The 20,365-nt window shown below is 36.8% G+C and overlaps 1 protein-coding gene across 3 annotated transcripts in view; it reads left to right on the plus strand.

Moving 5' to 3' along the window:
- Positions 1–202: 202 nt before the first annotated feature.
- The window catches only part of LOC115212396 (importin-7), a 65,993-nt gene continuing 45,830 nt past the window's right edge, over positions 203–20,365 (plus strand). For 2 of the 3 annotated variants that reach the window (XM_036503333.1, XM_029781285.2), the window contains exon 1: positions 706–789. In XM_036503333.1, coding sequence (XP_036359226.1) covers positions 706–789 — 84 coding nt within the window. Of the gene's footprint in view, positions 790–20,365 lie in introns of all 3 variants that reach the window. The other variant, XM_029781284.2, reaches the window with a different exon arrangement.

A 20,365-nucleotide genomic window follows, 5' to 3' on the forward strand; every position in this document is an offset into this window, starting at 1 on the left:
CTTCCAACTTTTTTTTACCAAGTGCTACACCTTCCCATTTTGTTATATGATGAAAATTTATTAGTTCTTTAATAAAGATGAACTTTTATTTTCTTTATTGTTCCTTCTTCTCAGGAACATTAATTAATGATGACATCAAAAACATCACGTGCCACTGAACAAGCATCACCTGACACCAAAACAGTGTAGGACATTCTATTTCGCTATTCGCCCGCCATTGGACTCGATCGGACACGAACCAACACGAACATTTTATTGGAGTAAGCAGGCGTGGAACGATGATGCCTCATTGTCAATCAAACTTCCGGCAATACATCCTTTTTGTACGAGTCTGCGCATTAAGCGTCCGTGTTGGCGCGTCTTAGGACATAACACGCTATTTCGGCTATTTTATATCATTAAAAAGAACTATAACAAAATAGCAGTCCAGTGAATCACGAACAGAATCTAACATAAATTAACAATCTTCCTTTACAATACTAAAACTGCTATTATTTTCACCGAACGGAGGAAAATTACACAAGTCCCAATAGGGTGACTTTAAATAATAATAAAAAAAAAAAGGAAAGGAAAAAAGCGATAATATTGTTCTTATTTATTTAAGTCAGTTCATTTGTTGAGTAACCTCGCTTTCCTCTCACCTCATTGAGTCGGTTACGACTGATATAGTTTTCTCCACGAGTGAAAGAGTAAACCGAAACTAACATGGACATAAACGAACTTGTTGAAGTGTTGCAAGCAACATTGGACCCGGCTCGCCGTGAGCAAGCCGAGCAGAAGCTTCATGAGGTAAGGTTCACTCATAAAGATTGTTGAAATTCTTTTGATTGACGCTTTGAAGAATATATAGATGGCACGGTTATCAAAAAGATTAAAAAAAAAACAAAAAAAAAAAACTCATGTGCAAGTGCTCGTAATTCCATATAATTTAGTTAAAACCGATGTTATATATATTACGCACATACGTAAGAATAGATGCATGTTTCGAAAACTTTATATTCCTCTGGAAGTTTTTGACAGATCAACCTTGTAAAAGGTTCATATGTACACACACTCAATTGATTCCCGTTGAAAATTTGCCTTCAGTAAAATGACTTCGCTGTTAGTGCATTGTGAAGGAAATTCATGGTAAGTCAGGCAGCGTAAAAGAAAGGACGAACGACTATTCTGTTGGCGGAAGGAGTTAACACGTTTTTCAAAATGGCAGACAAATCGCGATGGAATAAAAGAAATACTTAGGGCAAGCATTCAGTTCGGAAAGTGGGAAAATATATTGATATTATTTAGGTTAATTACATTAATATACCAGGGAATAATACATGTTCTGTTAATTTTTCACTAACAGCATTACACTTAAATTTTCACATACGCGCGCGCGCACATCTAATTGCATGTTTTCTTATCTATTCGCAACTGTCTTTTATTAAATGGAAAAATGTTAGTTATTATTTCTTAAGTGTTTCATTTGTTACAAAGTCGCTTTATTAACAACGAAAATAGCTATTGGTGAATTATGAAGTTCCGTCCTTTTCCTCTCTCTTAATCCTAAAACTTTTTTGTTTCACTACAGCGATTTTTTCGAAAAAATGTTCAAATAAAAAATATATCAAATATGTACATGTGTGTGTATGTATATATATATATATATACACACACACACACATTATATATATATATAAAATAGTAATAATGAACGAACGCATCAAAGAATTGCCTGCGTATCAGTGTCATGTAGGTTGAAACACGTGTGTGTGTAAATGAATATCTGCGCAGGAATGCGCCTTCAGAGTATTAAAAGAAAGTATGGTAAATCAGTGTCAGGATTTGCTCGTCACTACACAATATCGATTATTTTTATTCTGGTGTTAGATTGGTGCCAATCTGAGAATACAAAATCCTTGTTTCGGAGTTGTATGAATGATACTTAGATATTATAGTCACTTTTATATCTTTCAAGCTTTGTCCATTGCGATTGCCTCAAAAATCGGGGACCAGTTCTTGCAGCTTGAATGATACAAAAACTTTTACTTTGCATATTACTTGCTGAAAGCATATGAAAAATTGTTTTAAATGAGTTGCATGGTCGTAAAGCTTTCTGGATCTCAATGTTAGACATCTTTCCTAATTAGTTTATCATTTCGCTGTTAATATGGTCCTCGTGTACTTTGATGACTTTATGAAATAGTCTCACTAATGTCTATCTTACTGTTAATAATTATGTTCTAGTTACATCGACTAATGGAATTCTAAATAGTTGCCCTTTTAGAAAAAGTAATGTTTCAAATATGTTAGTTTAAAAAAAAAATCTATTGAATCGTTCATACTATTATGCTTTTGTCATTTTAATCTGTCGATGGATTATTTGTCAGCATTGCTTCAAACAGTGTTTAAGTATCAATCTGGCGGTGGAAATATGTCAAAATGATCGTGAAATTACTGCGATATCTCATTGCTTTTTCCGAGTCTTTTTTTTTTCATAGACACAAACGTCAATCATTCTCGTACTGTCATCTTAAATATTAAATTAACTAGTGTATCAAATAGTTAAGGTGCATGTCAGGTGACTTGCGTCATACTCTAGGAAATACGAAATAAAATTACAGAAAACCCACCATACACGTGTTAAGATTAGTTTCCTTATATAATTTTTTTTCTTGACAAAGTGGAATCTGAGCAAGTGTTCGCTTGTCTTTTTTTCAGTTTCTGTTTAGAGAAGCACGAATTCAGCTTAAATTTGACATGCAGATGGTAGAGAGCTGAACTAAATACTTTGTTTTCACTTTTTGAGTTAGGACTCTCGTCTGTATCGACTTTGATCGTATCTCATTCCTGTTAGTGATATACAATCGTTCAGTAGACTGCATTGTCAAGTCATGTAAATTATCTTGATTTTTAGTTTCAACAAGTTAACTTCCCACCCATTCTCTCTTTCCTATTAGGCACTTTTTCCTCTACAGTGTGTTTAATAGTTGCTTATTTAAATGAGTTTTAAAATCCTTGCTGTTAACAAGCTGCAGTAATTTATAACTGCGATCTGGTAGTTTAAATAAAAGTTCATTATAATTAAATAGTAATTAATTTATCATATTTACTCACTGTGAAATAGATTTTGCACATATCTTAATTTGTAATCTAATCATTTCTTAATTAAATGATTTAATTATTCTATGCTCCTAGGAGTTTAAAAAGGTCAGCAATAGTTGTCGCTGAGTTCTTTTGGCAATTTTAACTTAGAGTGATGATCATATCACTCGGTTTCAACAATACTAATAACTATATAAACTTTTGCGGAAATCATCCTTATTTTTCTCGGACCATGTCTGATATATAGAAGTTAACATTTCTTATACTTCTCAGCTGATATGTTAGTGAACATTTTCTTGCTATGCGAATGGGGTGTGTGTGTATGATATACACACCTATATATATATATATATATATATATATATATATATATATATATATATATATACAGACATACCCAGAAATATGAGTCAGTTTCCCTCCAACCAATTGTTTGAGCACATGATATAGATTCTTGGTGAGGGAGTGAAGTATAAAATAGGTTAAACACGTGCAGCTAACTACATTAAGAAATACAATAAAAGTCCTTGATATCCAATTATTCAATTTTTTTCTTCAGAATTTAACATTAGACTATAAATATTGAACTATGCCAAGATTGAATCGATAATATATATTCACTTAGGAATTTAGTTTATTATATTTTGATAGTGGAGAACTTTGAGCAAATTCTTGTCTTGATTTGTGATTGTATAGCTGATGCTCCACAGCAGTAATAGAATTAAAATTCTTTTCATAGAACTGCTGGTGTGGTTCTTGGATAGCTTCATTTGATAAAAATATTTAATATGTATTGTCAGTCTCGGAAACAATATAGATTTCGTTAACTTTTTAAAATTACCTCTTATAATTTCTGGATGATAGCTCATCTAGCATTATTTTAAAACATTTTTCTGTGTTTTGGGTAAATTTTAAAGAAATAGTTCGTACCCTTTGTGTGTGTATATAAATTGCTGAGTATGTGTATCATCATATACCTGCTATCCATAATGGCATAGTGGTCATAGTCTGAGCCTTATTTGTAGTTACTTTCTTTCTGGGTGTGGTTGGGGAACCACAACTCATTTGTATATTTTATTTTGACATGGTTTCTGTGGCTAGATGCTCTTCTTAGCAGTAACCACATTACAGAATATTAGGTGCATTTCATTGTGATACCTGCACTGGTAAGGTCGCTTTGTACTCTGCTAGATAAAAAAGGGGCTTCACTGCTTTATTTTTTTCACTTGTTCAGCACAAAGTGGCCATTAGAATGAATAAAAGAAAGGGTGACTGCAGATGAACTGAGATGAGGAGAAAATATAACAGAGGAGGTAGAAATGGGAAGAGACCGAACTAGAGTAATGAAGGTAGGCAGTCGGTAATGAAATAACAGCAGAGAATAATGGTAACTAAAAAGATTGCAGGTGAGAGAGCAAGTAGTAAGCAGTCATAGAAATGGTCACTGCTAAGTGAGTGTGCTGGATGTAAGTAGTGACCCAGGTAACTATTTAAGGGTAATGTTAGCTAGTAAAAAAGAGCAGGAGTGGTGTTAATAGAAGATAAGAGTGACGGTTGTTGATAAAAGAATAGCTAGAGCAGATGGTGGCAAGCAGCACAATAAAGGTGATGAAGAAGCACATTGGATATCAGTAGATCTGATACAAACTCTCTTTACTCAGGTATTGTTTGGAGAGAGACTGGTGGCAGTGGACAAGGGAGGGCTAGTTACAGGTAATCGTAGAAGTGGTAAAGAATGTGATGAATGGCATGGTGCATTAAAAAGGAAAGGTGGGGCACTATGCAAAAGAGCATCGGATGAAGACAATAGGTACAAAGGAGTAAAAGATGCAGTTAGAAATATATACGTTATGTATCTCTGCCCTCATAAATACTGTATTTTGCTCTGTTTGTACGAATGGATTTGCTTTTGCATTAGAAAGTGCCATCAATGCCTGAAGTATCTTGCCATGAGATGATCTTTAATAAGATTCCCTGTTCTGTGGTCAAGTGATACTGAGGAAGCTTGGGGCTGATATGTCATGCACATGTGCAAACAGCAAATTAGTAATATGCAATGAGATCAGCATGAAGGGAGTATATTGCGGCTTGGTTGTCAGCCTCCTTCTGTTCTTTATAGTCCTTCAAGTCATAATGTTGGAGTAAAGACAATGGTTGCATATGGAAAATCATATGCAGACCTGACTTTTAGCTGAATCTGTAGTAGAAATAAAGAAATTGCAAGCCTGGAAACCAAATCTAGAATTGAGCGGCTTCAAAGTAAACTTGACAAAGACTATAAAATTAGAAAGTAGAGAAGCCAATCCTGTTGCTCATAAGAAATAGCTATCAGTGTGGCTATGTAAACTATAGCTGAATAAGACGTGTAATGGAATCACATGCAAGTTAACAGAAGATGGGTAGACTTCACATCAGACAATGTACAGGGGTAATTAGTACAAAAAAACATGCAAAATACTTTTTTCAATGCACAGGTAGCTCTCTGGATGTGGGGTGGATGATTAGAAAACGTTAGCGATGGTTAGAAAAAGTTCAGGGAGCTCTTCCCTCAGTGAAGGTTAGGATATATGATACTGGTGTACAGACAATGAGGCTGTTTGGTAGTAAGATGTGGGCCTTGAATGCAGAGGAATTGTGAAGACTAGAGAAAAATGGAGTATGCCTTTTTATGGCCTTCAAGATGGTCCTGCATATAACATTGTACTTGTCTCCTGGGATGGTAGTATCTTGCAAACCTTTTTGTACTGCTACTGATGGTATGAGTGATACTTTCCACACTGGCATGGCACAATTGACACTATCGTGTGGGAATCTAGAGGTATTTTTTATCTCTTATGTTGAGCAGGTATTTAGTAACTCTCTCCAATTCTTGGATAACAAAGGTGTTGCCTTCCAAATGAAGTGTCAAGTACTTATCACAGGTCTAGGGAGGCTACAATTCATGTCAGTGTTGGCATTCTCTAGCTTATGGAATACGTATGCCAGCATAACTTTTGGCTGGTATAATGAGTATTCCTTTTCTAAGTCTCTGCATAAGTAGGTCAGTCCAATTAAGCTTGGTTTACATGGAGCAGCTGTACACTCAGTACCTTTGTAGGAGTTCTCTGCCTAATCTCAATGTTATTTACCATCACAATTGTGATGTACTGCTCTCTTTACTGTTCAGTAGTTGTCTAAGTGACACTGCTATACTCAAAGGCTGTTTGTCTTAGGTCTCTACATTTATCCCTCCATTTAACATAGATTCTGTCACTGTCTTTGTAGAATTTAGTATGCATTGTTAGTATCTTCCTCATTACAATTTCCAACTATGCTATTTATATATGTGTATATTAGTATATATTACTGTGTAGTAAGAAGCAAACTTCTTACTGATATGTAGTAAGAACCATGTGGTTGGGAAGTTTGTTTCCTAACCACTTGGTTTTGCATTCAGTCCTGCTGCCTAGCACCTTGGGCAAATGTCTTCTGGAGCCTTGGGCTGACCAAAGCATTCTAAGTGAATTTGGTAGACAGAAAGTGAAAGAAATCTGTTGTGTGTGTGTATATATATATATATATATATATATATATATATATATATTATATATATACACACATATATATATATATATACACATATATATATATATATACACATATATATATATATATATATATATATACATACATATATACACACATGTATGTCTGTTTGGTGTGCTTATGTTCCTGTAACAGAGTAGTTTGGCAAAGAGATTGATAGAAAAAGTACCAGGCTTCAAAAGGACAGAAAGCACTGTGGTTGATTCATGTAACAAAAAATTCAAGGTGGTGCCCCAGCTTGGCTGCAGTCTAATCACTGAAAAAAGTGAAAGAAAAAGATATGAATATTTATGGCTATGTATATGTATATGTATATATATATATATATATATAATGTATATATATATGTGTGTATATGTGTGTATATATGTATATAATGTATATATGTATATAATGTATATATATGTATATGTATGTGTGTATATATAATGTATATGTGTGTATATATAATGTATATGTGTGTATATATAATGTATATGTGTATATATATAATGTATATATGTGTATATAATGTATATGTATGTGTATATATGTGTATTTATATATAATGTATATATGTGTGTATATATGTGATGACCGTGACTGACTAGGCTATCAGATGCTGCTATACATCGCTTGTCACAATGCACTTTGCATTGTTTTAGCCTTCAAATGATGCGACCCCGCTGCCTAAGTGAGCAGGCCAGTGTGTATGATCTATATGTGAAAGAGGCTTGGAGAAGCCATTATGAGAGACTGCTGAATGTGGACAATGAATGGGAGGAGGAGAGCCTGCCAAATGTTGACCCAGTAGAGGGACCAGCTATCCCAATAGGCAGCTCCCTAATAGATAAAGCAATTAAGGGTATGAAGCCAGGGAAAGCCCCTGGCCCATCAGGAATCACTGCTGAGATGCTTAAAACATCTGGTGGTGTGGGATATGGCCTAGTTACCTGCATTGTAAACCAGGTAGTTCATAATGAAGTCATACCCAATGACTGGCGTAGCAGCACCATAGTTAACTGCTACAAGGGTAAAGCTGATGCTCTAGATAGAAATAACTACAGGGGTATTAAACTGTTGAATCAGGTGATGATGAAGGTCACAGAGAGGGTTATAGCCCATCTCATTAGGGAGAGAGTCTGCTTAGATGAGATGCAGTTCGGTTTTGTGCTGGGTAGAAGCACCACTGATGCCATATTCATGGTTCGACAACTGCAGGAGAAATAACTAGCTAAAGATAAACCCCTCTACATAGCTTTTGTGGACTTGGAGAAATCCTTTAACAGGGCCCCCTGATCCCTTATCTGGTGGGCCTTGCGGAAACTGAAGATTGATGAATGGTTAATAAAGGCTGTACAGGTCCTATACAGAGAGGCTGTAGCAAGGTTAGGATTGGCAATGAGTACAGTGAAGAATTCCGGGTAGAAGTTGGCGTCCACCAAGGTTCAGCCCTCAGCCCCTTTCTATTCATCATAGTCCTTCAGGCAATAACAGAGGAATTCAAGATGGGTTGCCTCTGGGAGCTCCTCTATGCTGATGACCTGGCCCACATAGCAGAATCACTACCGGAACTAGAGAAGAAATTTTGGGTGTGGAAGCTAGGTTTAGAATCAAAAGGCCCTAGAGTCAATGTAGCAAAGACCAAAGTTCTAGTAAGTAGGAAGGTAAAAACACCACACTCTCCTTTCAGGTAGGTGGCCCTGCTCGATATGTAGAAAAGGTGTAGGTAGAAACTCCATAAGATGTACCCAGTGTAAGCTATGGACACATCAGAGGTGCAGCACCATCAAAGGAAAATTAACCGAGAAGATAAACTTTCGTGTGCGGCAGATGCACAGGGTCAATAGACACCATTGATACTCAGAAAACAGATTCCATTACACTCCTGGGAGAGAAACTAGAAGTAGTTGATAGTTTCCACTACCTAGGTGACCAAGTTAGTAGTGGGGGTGGATGCTCAGAGAGTGTTACCACTAGAATAAGAATAGCCTGGGCAAAGTTCAGAAAGCTCCTACCCCTACTGGTGACAAAGGGTCTCTCACTCAGAGTGAAAGGTAGATTGTATGACACGTGTGTGCAAACTGCCATGCTTCACTGTAGAGAAACATGGGCTGTGACTGCGGAGGACATGCATAGGCTTGAAAGAAATGAAGCTAGCATGATCTGCTGGATGTGTAATGTCAGTGTAAGTGCCCTGAGAGAAATGCTGGACATAAGAAGCATTTGATGTGGAGTGCAAGAGAGACGTCTGCGCTGGTATGGTCATGTACTACGGATGGATGAGGAGAGATGTGTGAAGTGCCACTCCCAAACAGTTGAAGGAATCCGGGGTTGAGGTAGACCCAGGAAGACATGGGATGAGGTGGTCAAGCATGACCTTCGAACGTTGGGTCTCACAGAGGCACTAAGCTGCTGCTACGCCAGTCATTGGGTATGACTTCATTATGAACTACCTGGTTTACAATGCGGGTAACTAGGCCATATCCCACACCACCAGATATTTTAAGCATCTCAGCAGTGATTCCTGATGGGCCAGGGGCTTTCCCTGGCTTCATACCCTTAACGTGAGTTCTTGGCTGTTTCCTGCACCAGCTTCACAGAGAAGCCCCAGCCCATCCAAAGTACCTTGAAACACAGGACGGCCTGCTGTGCTTGAGGAGACCTATTGAGTCCTGTACATCAACATCAAAAAATCAAATGGAAATTGTACTTGTGATACCTATGCCAGTGGCACGTAAAAAGCACCAACTGATCGTGGCCATTGTCAGTCTTGCTTAACCCCTGTGCTGGTGGCATGTAAAAAGCACCCATTACGCTCACAGAGTGGTTGGCGTTAGGAAGGGTATCCAGCTCTAGAAACACTGCCAGATCAGACTGGAGCCAGGTGTGGCCTCCTGGCTTCCCAGACCCCAGTCGAACTGTCCAACCCATGCTAGCTTGGAAAACGGACGTTAAACGATGCTGATATATATGTGTATATATATATATATATGTATAATGTGTATATGTATGTATGTATATGTATAATGTGTATGTATGTATATGTATAATGTGTATGTGTATATATAATGTATATATGTGTGTGTGTGTATATATATAGTGTATATGTGTGTGGATGTATATATATAGTGTATGTGTGTGTATATACAATGTATATATATATTTATATTTGTGTATATATACATATATGTATATAATATAATGTGTATGTTGCCATGCACTCTGTAAGACTGAGTGGGGCTATAGTGAGGGGGGAAAGTGGTTTTATTCTTTTGGATGGGTGATTAAGATGAGCGAAAAGAAACTGAAGAATAGATTTCTTGCTGTCCATTAGCTACACAACTATTCACATAACAGAAGAGAGGATGGGAAGTAGTTGTGTTGGAGGTGGAAAGATAAAAATAATGGAGATGAGGTGTCAGGGTGGACCTTCAAGATGTGAGATGAGAAGTGAGTGGGTATAGGTGAACAAGAAATGTAGTTGGATAGAGGTTGCAAGAGTGTGGGTGAGTGAAAGACAGTTAGCTATAGGTAACTGATGCGTGGGTGAACTTTATGAACAATTGTTAAGGAATATAAGTAGGAGAAATAGGTAAAAGTAGGTGACAACTGTAGAAGTTGTGAAGGGTGACCAATGATAGTTGAGGGAAAAGGAGGTAGTGAGATAAAGAACAGCAGAATTGTAATAAAAATGATATAGTAGATGGTGCAAGAAGAGAGAGGGTAGACGAAAGGGAGAGAAAGATGTGCATAGGTAGGTTGTAAGAGCAGGGCAGACGTAATGAATGAGGACAAGTGTATAATGGTGGGTCAGCAGAGTAATCTATGTAAAATGTGAGTGGAGAAGACAGTGTTAAGAATGAAAGATGGATAACATTGAAATGGTTCTGAATACTAACAGAGGTAGGGGGTTAAATGGTATCAAGATGATAAATTTCAAAGATTATAAAATGAGATCAAATGCCTGGGGAGATGGGAAAAAAAAAGTCCAAAGACAGAGTGTAAATGTGGGAATGTATGAATGTGGTCTATATCACTGGAATGATAGAGAATGGCTGTCAGAAAGAGAGAAGATACAAGAGGAGGTAAGAGGTCAAATGGTGTAAATGGTGTTTGAGTGTTAGGAGGCTTTATATCTAGTGTCAAGCTTGAAGAAGCTGATCCAGGATTTCAGTTGACCCTTGTTTGCATGTTGTGGGCTAAAAAAAGCTTTGTCTACTTGTTGAAATTAATTCTATGATCATAATTGTCACTTAACTGTGTTAAGTTTGAAGGTTTTGTAATAATATATGAAATTTACATGTGTGTGTGTAAGTTTGTCAAGGTAATAAATTCTAGCCAGAAAATGTTCAAACCTATGTAACCAGTTCCAAAAATTGTGAAAGGATTGTGTTGAACTTATGATATTGGATTCATTGAATAAACTGTTGTAAGATATTGTATATCAAAGACTTTAGTGTTACAATTTTAAGTCCAGCTTTACCTAAGGGAGAGCACTCACCCAGCATGTGATAGATCACTTAATTGTAGACTCTGCCTTCTCTAACATTGTTCTTCAAGGTATTAAAGATCAAATAATTTTGTTTCTCAGTGAAGAGAAAATCTAGTTGCTGTTTCATTCTGAAAAGTTAGGACAAACAACATTGATACAAGCAAAGTTTGAACTCAAATATGAGGTAGCAGATTTGAACCTCGTTCTTGTCTAGATAATACCTGCTGCTGCTGTGTCATGTTTATATAAGAAAGCTCCTTTTCTATGACCCTTCTTAAATCAAAACTCACAGTCTCTAAAGGCATCTAACTAGTCTGTTATTTCAGCTACTAACTAGTGAACAAACTGTTACCTCAGCTGCCTACACTGAACACAAAAACTGTGTGAGGAGGATAGAAATGTTCATGGACAAGCGATTTTCTTGAACAGAGAGCTGACATATGGTCACTCAATTTGCTGGAAATAATAGCCAAACTTCTAACTCCTCACTTAAATAAAGGCTATTATTTAAATTATGGGACCTTCATAATTAGGATGCCTTTCATTGTTTTTTCTCTTCTTTTTACTTTAACTGATTAGAGAATACACAACAAAGCCAACAAGATAAAACTTTGTTTGGACACTTGACTTGTTAGATATAGCAGCCAAGTTACCTTCAAATTTCTCTTTCATTTAAATATAGGAAGTATATATTGACAAGATATTTGCATAGGTATGTGCATATGTGGAACAGGATAGAGAGCAACTTTTGAAATGCTTTTGAAGTTCAATCCTCAATTGCAGAAATATAAAATGGATAATATTATTATGACTTGCATAAAACTGTCTTCTGTAGTCAATATTTAATGAATGTTTCTTATAACCAGACATTTAAAAAAAAAAAATATTAACTTTTTCACTCATATGGCGTATTGAACTACTTTTGTAGATTTTATTGTTAAGGGTAGTTAAACTATTTTATAAAACATTTTTCTAATTCTTTTTCATCAATAGTCTATTAAAACAATTGTAATTTAATTAATAAAAATTTCAGAAATAAGACAAAAAAAGTTAGGTAGTGGATATTTTTTAACATCTGTTTTGCATGTTGACATTACAGTATTAATTTTTTTTTCTTCTGTAACATGGAAACTTTGAGAATAGGGAGTTTAACCATCTCAACCAATTATTTCTTCAAATAGTGTATTATTAAATTATACATGTGGTATAGAATAACTTATAAATATCCACATAATTAATAATTAAGTGGAGTACTCTATTGTAACATTGATTTATTGGTTATTAAAAACAATTTATTGGATAAATGTGTGAAGACTATCTCAGGTTAACCCTTTCGTTACTGTATTTATTTTGAGATGATCTGTTTCTTTCAATTACTTTAAATATAACAAAGAATTTAGTAAAATAACTTAGTTATCATTCAGCTAGTGTTAGGAACATAAATTGTGACTAAGGTTTGGTGGAAGATTTTAATTCAAAACTTATGAAAACAAGACATTTGTGTACTCAGCTAGTTTCAGCTGGATTGGTAATGAAAGGGTTAAAGGCTATAGATTTTGATATTATTTCAAAATGAATGTGAAATCCTAAAAACTCACTTGTTTTGTCAATATACTTTTTTTTTTTTTAAAAAGAAAAGATATTAAAAACTTTGAATCAATGTACATGCAATGTTGCTAGTCATACTTTTAGATATACATAAATTTTCAGTGACAAAAACTATTTTAAAGCATAAATATAAATTCTTAGTCCCTTTTTGATTTTCTTCAGAGAAATTGTTGGTTTTAGTCTGAATTATGATTACATATTTAAAAAAAATGGAAAATCTAAGTCATCAATGGTTCTAGAATGTGGAGTGCTCTGTCAGTATCTGCCTACAAGTCTGAGTGACCTTCTCAAAATATAAGGAACTTTTTTTATTGATTTAGAATTCTTTCTATAAAGGTCAAAGAGTGCTCAGTAAGTTAACATTTGGCTCAACTAAAAGGTTAAGTAAAAAAAATTTTCAGTGCTTTCTTTTGGTTAGATAAGCTGATTCTGTAAATTGTCATTTGAAAGTTTACTAAGTTTTAGTTCAGTAAAGTGAGACAAAATTAAATATACTAGCGGCACATGTGGAAGTTCCTACAGTTATTTCGAAAACTGTATGAATGCTGAAGTTTATAGGAAACCATGAAATATTTCTTTTGAAATGGTATTTTTCTCAAAAACATTTGATTCTTGACAGTGTAAAGTCCAGATATGTAGTACTGAATAGCATTAATAGGATGACAAAGTTGAATAGAAATGGATTGAGAACTGTGCTCTTGGTCCCTATCTGCTCTTTGAATTTGTTGTTGCTCTTGTTCACTCTCACTGTTAATTTTACAGCACCTCCATTTATGGTTCTATGGTTCTCACAAGTCATTCATCTACTCTTAACTTCTTCAGCAGCCACCAAATTACAGATTGACAGATTTTGTGAAAGGCTTTCTCTAGGCCAATGAATGCTAAATATAGCGGCTTACCCTTTGCTAAATACTTCTGTAAGTTCTTCACAAGGAAGATGGCATTAATAATACTTCTTCATGCAGAACTGAACTGCATTTTCATCTAGGTTTCTCTTAATTGAGCTAACTCTTCCTATAACTTTCAAAATCTGGTCCATCAAATTTGTACCTCTGTAATTACCTTTTTTTAATCATTGGCCCTTGTGAGTGTTGATTATGATGCTGCCGTGGTTACTGGACGTGGCACCTTCCATACAGTCTGATTGTACTGGTGACTAGGCTGTACCGTATTCTGCTGGATAATTTAAACATTTCAGCTGTAATTCATGATGGACCAGGGGCTTTCTCTATCTTGAGAACCTTGTTTTTCATAGTGCTATCTACTAAAATGACTGTTCCCTTTGGTAGATCTGTGCTGAGAAGACATTTTTTCTCATATGCATTCTTCACATTTAACAGATTTTCATAGTAGCGCTTCCATGTCTCTTTTCAGTATCACTCAATGCAAGTATGGCATTATGAATTTGTACATACTTCTCACCTGTATCTTGATTCTCTTGGATGCTTTGTGCAGGCATGGCTGTGTCGTTACTACCTACTGTGCAACATTTTGGGCAAGTGTCTTCTACTATAGACCCTGGTTAATTAAAGCCTTGAGTAGATTTGGTAGGTAGAAACTTGTGTGCACACATGTTTGTTTGTACCCGTGTCTTGATATCATGCGGCGGTTGTAAAGGAGCATCACCATAATGCAAGCAATATTATTTGCCTCTGGTCTTCATGAAAACATGTTTGGCCAAAAGGAAATAATACTTTGCTGGCAACAGGTGAGGGCTGGTGACAGGAAAGGCATTTGACCATAGAAAATTTGCTCTAAGAAATTCCATCTGACTTGTGTAAGCATGAAAAAGTAGATGCTAAAATTGACACAGCCTTATCTACAACACCTCACATCTCTTATCATCCTACTGCAGAATGTTCCAAAAAAAGGCAAAAGTCATTTGATCTGCAGGGAAGGTAATGGCCTCTGTTTTTTGGGATGCAAAAGGCAATGTGTTTAGTGGCTGTCTTCAAAAAGAGCCTACTTGCTGAGGAGTTACAAAAGGCTATCAAGACCAAATGTCCAGGAAAACTGACGAAAGGGGTCTTCTTTCATCAGGACAATGCTCCAGCACACAAGTCCTTGATTTCAATGGCTTTGCATGACTGTGACTTTGAACTGGTTGGTCGCCCTCCCTGTTCTCTTGATTTGGCCCCATCTGACTAAAACGTTTGGCCAGGAACCAGTATTGTGATGATGATGTTGTATCTGCTATTGATGATTTTTTTTGACCAACAGGATGAAAGCTTTATATCAATGGGATCCAAGCACTGCAACATCGATGGAAAAAGTATGTGGATCACAAGGGGGGTTATATTGAAAAAATTAACCTCTTTTGGTCACATACCATGAAAGTATCTTGTCAGCCTGTGAACTTTTCAGCTGGCCTTTGTACGTTTTCAATTCATTTTGTATTCATCGGTCAATTGTCAGGCGATGCAGAAACTGGAGATTGACGAATGGAGGCCGTTAGCAAGGTTAGGATTGACAATGAGTATAGTGAAGAATTCTGGGTAGAAGTAGGGGTCCACCAAGGTTTAGCCCTCAGTCTCCTTTTATTCATCATAGTCCTCCAGGTAATAACAAAGGAATTCAAGATGGGTTGCCCCTGGGAGCTCCTCCATGCTGATGACCTGACCCTCATAGCAGAATCACTACCAGAACTAGAAAAGAAATTTTGGGTGTGGAAGCTAGGTCTAGAATCAAAAGGCCTTAGAGTGAATGTAGCAAAGACTAAAGTTCTAGTAAGTAGGAAGGTGAACTCATCACGCAACCACTCAAGTAGGTGGCCTTTCCCGATCTGTAGATAGGTGAAGGTAGAAACTCCATAAGATGTACCCAGTGTCAGCTATGGATGCATAAGAGGTGCAGCAACATCAAAGGAAAATTAACGGAGAAGATAACTTTTGTGTGTGACAGATGCACAGGGACAGATACTCAGAAAACAGATTCTGTCACACAAATAGCATGAGTTCATGGCTGTTTCCTGCACCAGCTTCACATAGCAGCCCCAGCCCATCCAAAGTACCTTGGATTGTCGGGCAACCTGCTGTGCTTGAGGAGACCTATTGAGTCAAGTACATCAACATCAAAATAAAAATCAAATGGAAATTATAGTTGTGATACCCGTGCCGGTGGCACGTAAAAAGCACCATCCGAACGTGGCCAATGCCAGCGCTGCCATGTCTGGCTTTGGTGCCGGTGGCATGTAAAAAGCACCAACCGATTGTGGCCGTTTCCAGCCTCCTTTGGCCCCTGTGCCAGTGGCATGTAAAAAGCACTCACTATACTCATGGAGTGGTTGGTGTTAGGAAGAGCATCCACCTGTAGAAACACTGCCAGATCAGACTGCAGCCTGGTCCAGCCTCCTGGCTTCCCAGAACGCGGTCGAACCATCCAACCCATGCTAGTGTGGAAAATGGATGTTAAATGCCGAGGACAATAGATATTCAGTTTTGTTCCAACAGAATAGTGTAGATTTTACTGGGTTGTGTTGCAGTATTAGTGATATAAAAAATCCATCACCCAAGACACGTCATAATTTTATATTTCTTTTGAAATATTCCTTGAATATTCCAGTTTCAATTTTGCAGCCTAGTTTTCTGTTGTTTGATCATTTGTATCTCATAACTTCTAAGTCGCATACTTCTATGCAGATGATGCATTACTTCATTTTTTTCTTAGCCATTAATGTATAAGTGTCATCTATACACAACACACAGCTCTTGCTCAGCATGTTCTGCCTCCATGAACAGAAGCCTCCAAAACAGCCTAGTTTCCTTCCGGAGCTCAAAGATGCAGTCACTACATATATCAACAAAATAGTCCTGTACCACATCCTTCTTACACATAAACAACTCAAAATCAGGGTGAAGTAGAATGAGGGGCTCACCAAGCTAGTTATTTTATTCCACTATCATGAATGTAAGAAGCACAATAACATTTATGCATTGTGATATTTTTTTGTTAAATAAAAAGTGAAAAGACTTTAAGTTATAAATTTATCAGTGGTTTTGCCCATTGTTTTAAATGGGTACACCACATTTAATAACTGTTTTGTTACCATTATTTCTGTTGAAAACACTCCATTGATTTAAATTGATTTTGAAAATAATGGAAAAAATTTAGTAAAAATAACCTTGTCATCATTTATGTACAAAACACCATATAAATTTATATGGTGTTTTGTACATAAATGAAGGTTTTAAACAAGAAGTTGCATCATAGAACCAAAAGTGAAATTGGTTATTATTGAAAAAGGTTTATAAAGTTGCCAGTGCACATACAATTTCACAAATGTGGTTTGTGTGTGTGTTCATTATTCACACCCATGTGAATAATGGGTTTAGATGGAGTGGTAGATGTTTGAGTTTGAGACGAGACTTTACAGCCAGATGCTCTTACATTCTTAACTCTTACCTGTTTTCAGTTGGTGGATATTTTAACGGTCTATAAAAGTATAGAGTAGAAATGCCAACATCACAGCTTTCAACTGGTGACAAGCATGAATATTGACATTCATGTGATTACAAGCTTCCTGTAGTTTCCAGAAAACAAAATATGAATACAGGTGAAGGAACAACAAGCAGGTTTATTAGCTTATGGAAAGAGAAGGTATTGTGTCCTGAGCAAGACTATAGTTCTTTCTATCTTAAGTTCCACTATAGTGTTGAAAGAGGACCAGAGGGTGATATTAGAGAATGGTGAGTGGAGCAGAAGGGTGATATAGGAAGGAGGACTAGAAGAGAATCCGTGAGTGGAGCTCAAGTGTGATATAGAAAGGACTGGAAGAGAGAGAATGATAGCTACATGATGATTGTTGGAAAGGAGATTGAATACAAGCAGTGTAATGAGAGAAGAGTGAGTTATAAGAGAGGGCTATTGAGTAATAGATGCGAGAGTGACAACAATAATGAAAATGGTTAGTGGTAAGCATGTGATAAGAGAGAGTAATGAAACGAAGTGAGAGAGGGATAGCAATAAAGAATGCTTGATGTTAAGGAATGATTTAATACAGACTGGATGGCATGTTATTTCTCATGCTTTCATTGTAGTGAGTGAGATGTTGAGTAAAATATGGAGAGCAAACATAATGGTTATAGAATCTCAAATTAGATATACATCCCATTGTCCATCACCATTTTTACATCTATTTTACCAAACTTGTATAGAGTGGGTGAGTTCTTTCCAGCACACTGCTTCAGTATAGATCATGGATACCTAGTTATCACCTTTGTGAAGGTCACTCTCTTAAGATCTGCTTTTACTAGTTTGTCATACGTCTTCTTTATTTCCCTCTTCCATATATTCCATTCACGTGGCACTATCAACTACTGGCATTGTATGCTCATACTAATGAAGTTGTGTGTATGTATGTGTGTGTATATATATAATACACATACACTGGGCTTCTGCAGTTTGCATACACTAAATTTTACTCCTAAAGCATTGGTCAACTCTAAATCTAGAATGAAATGAGTGTGAAGTGAACTTCTTGTCCACATGACTTGCCTGTACTCAATATGAATTTTCTCATATGTAGGATTTTGCTCCAGTTCAGTGCCGCTTGGCATGTGTTGTTACCCTGTAATTTACCAGTCAAAGCTTTGAAAAATGCTTAGTTTGATCTGTGTAATTCTCTGTTATTTTTACCTTTAGTCAGTATGTGCAAAAACCAATCAAGGTTCTCTTGTCATAATTTAATAATAATCTAGTAATTGTAGTTAATTGTGGCCATTATTTTGGTTACTACTGATTTTTTTTTTAATTGAAGTTTAGATGAAGTAAGTTGGTTTACTGATTCAGTGAAAACTTTATTGGCTAGTTAGTTAGTTAGTTAATTTTAGCTCAAAAGCAAAAAGCAAGGCCATGTAGGGGGACATGGAGTTAAGTACAGGGTGGTGTTCATGTAAAGAGTTCAGGCCACTTGGGGTCAAGGGAGACTTAGAACAAAGCGGTCGTCGGCATCTTCACCATCTCGTCTAGCAGCTTGTTCCAGGGATCCGCAACCCGGACGGAGAAAGCTCCTCTCCTTTGATTGAGATGAAATCGTCGCAGGTAGAGCTTTTTGGAATGAACCCGCAGCCGCCACTCTGGAGCAGGAGTGAAGAACAGCTCTTTCGAGAGGTTACACTTTCCGCTTATGATGTGAGTGAGAATGAGATCACCATGGCGGCGGCGTTTTTCTAGAGAATAAAGGTCGAGCGTCTTCAGCCTTTCTTCATAAGACAAATTCTTGAGACCATAAACCATGCGGGTAGCCAGCTTCTGGACTCTTTCGAGATGCTGTATGTCTTTGAGGAGATAAGGAAAAGAGGCTTGAATCCCATACTCCAATATGGGTCTCACCAGCGTGACATAGAGCGGTAGGAATATGGCTGCTGTGAGCATTCCGAATGACCGTCGAATCAAGAACAGAATTCCGCGTGCTTTGTTGGCAGCATGGACGCACTGGGCCAAAGGCGAAAGGGAGGAATCCACCAAGATACCCAGGTCCTTTACCTGATCGGTCCTCTCCAGCAGCAGACGACCTGGCTCGAAATCAAGTTGAGTTGCAGGAGAGCCAACAGGCAGATGACAGCACTTTGACACGTTCAGACACAGATCCCATTCGTTAGACCACCTCTAAATTTGGTAGAGGCATCGATGAAGATCCTCTATATCACCGCGAGGAGCGACCTAGGTAAAGTTTGGACTGTGATTAAAAGCTTCAATTAAAATGTGTGGATAAGGGATAAATGTATATAACAAGTTTAATCAACAGTATGGTCGAGGGTATTTACATCAGGAATTTCTACATACTCAGTACACTTAACTGCAGGATCTTGCATATGTAATTGTGAGATTGTATTCAAAGCTGAGTCTGTTAGTTGCTACTTGAAGTTGCTCATACTTGATACCCAGTTATTTGACAATTTCATATGAGAAGTTCTGAGTAGTGACCCTCACAGACATTCTGAATAGGTATTCCATTCAACCTAATAGTATTGAGTACTTTTGCTTTATTGCATTTCACATAAGTGATTTTATCATCTGATATATGTATGTAGAGACAGTATAAGCTCAAGAAAATTCTTAAGTCTTGTTGAGGACATGGAAATCTCTCTAGTACTGATTCCATGATAAAATTAGCCTAAGTATATGTTAAGTAGTTGGTGATAATGGTGTCTACCTAATAGAAACCATGCTAAAATATAATGAAAGTAAAATGTGATTCCTGAACCTGTTCAAGAGGACAGAAACTCTGAATGTGATTAACCAAATCTAACCCATGTCAGCTTTGAAAGTGAACATATTGCATATCAGGAAGTCTTTCTTAGTGTCAGCATTAGAAGATCTAAGGTATATGAAGTTACTGACCTTGTTGACTTATGTGCCATCATTGGAACAAATTGGTGGGTGGCTTTCATTCTCATTGATTGTCATGTACTCAGTTTTTTCTTTTTTAAACACTGTGCTTGAGGAGACCTATTGAGTCAAGTACATGAACATCGAAATAAATATAAACGGAAATAGTAGTTGTGATACCTGTGCTGGTGGCACATAAAAAGCACCATCCAAACATGGCTGATGCCAGCGTCGCCTCGACTGGCTCCTGTGCCAGTGGCACGTAAAAAGCACCATCCGAACGTG

This window comes from Octopus sinensis, linkage group LG5 (genome assembly GCF_006345805.1).
Source record: "Octopus sinensis linkage group LG5, ASM634580v1, whole genome shotgun sequence".
Taxonomy (NCBI): Eukaryota; Metazoa; Mollusca; class Cephalopoda; order Octopoda; family Octopodidae; genus Octopus; species Octopus sinensis.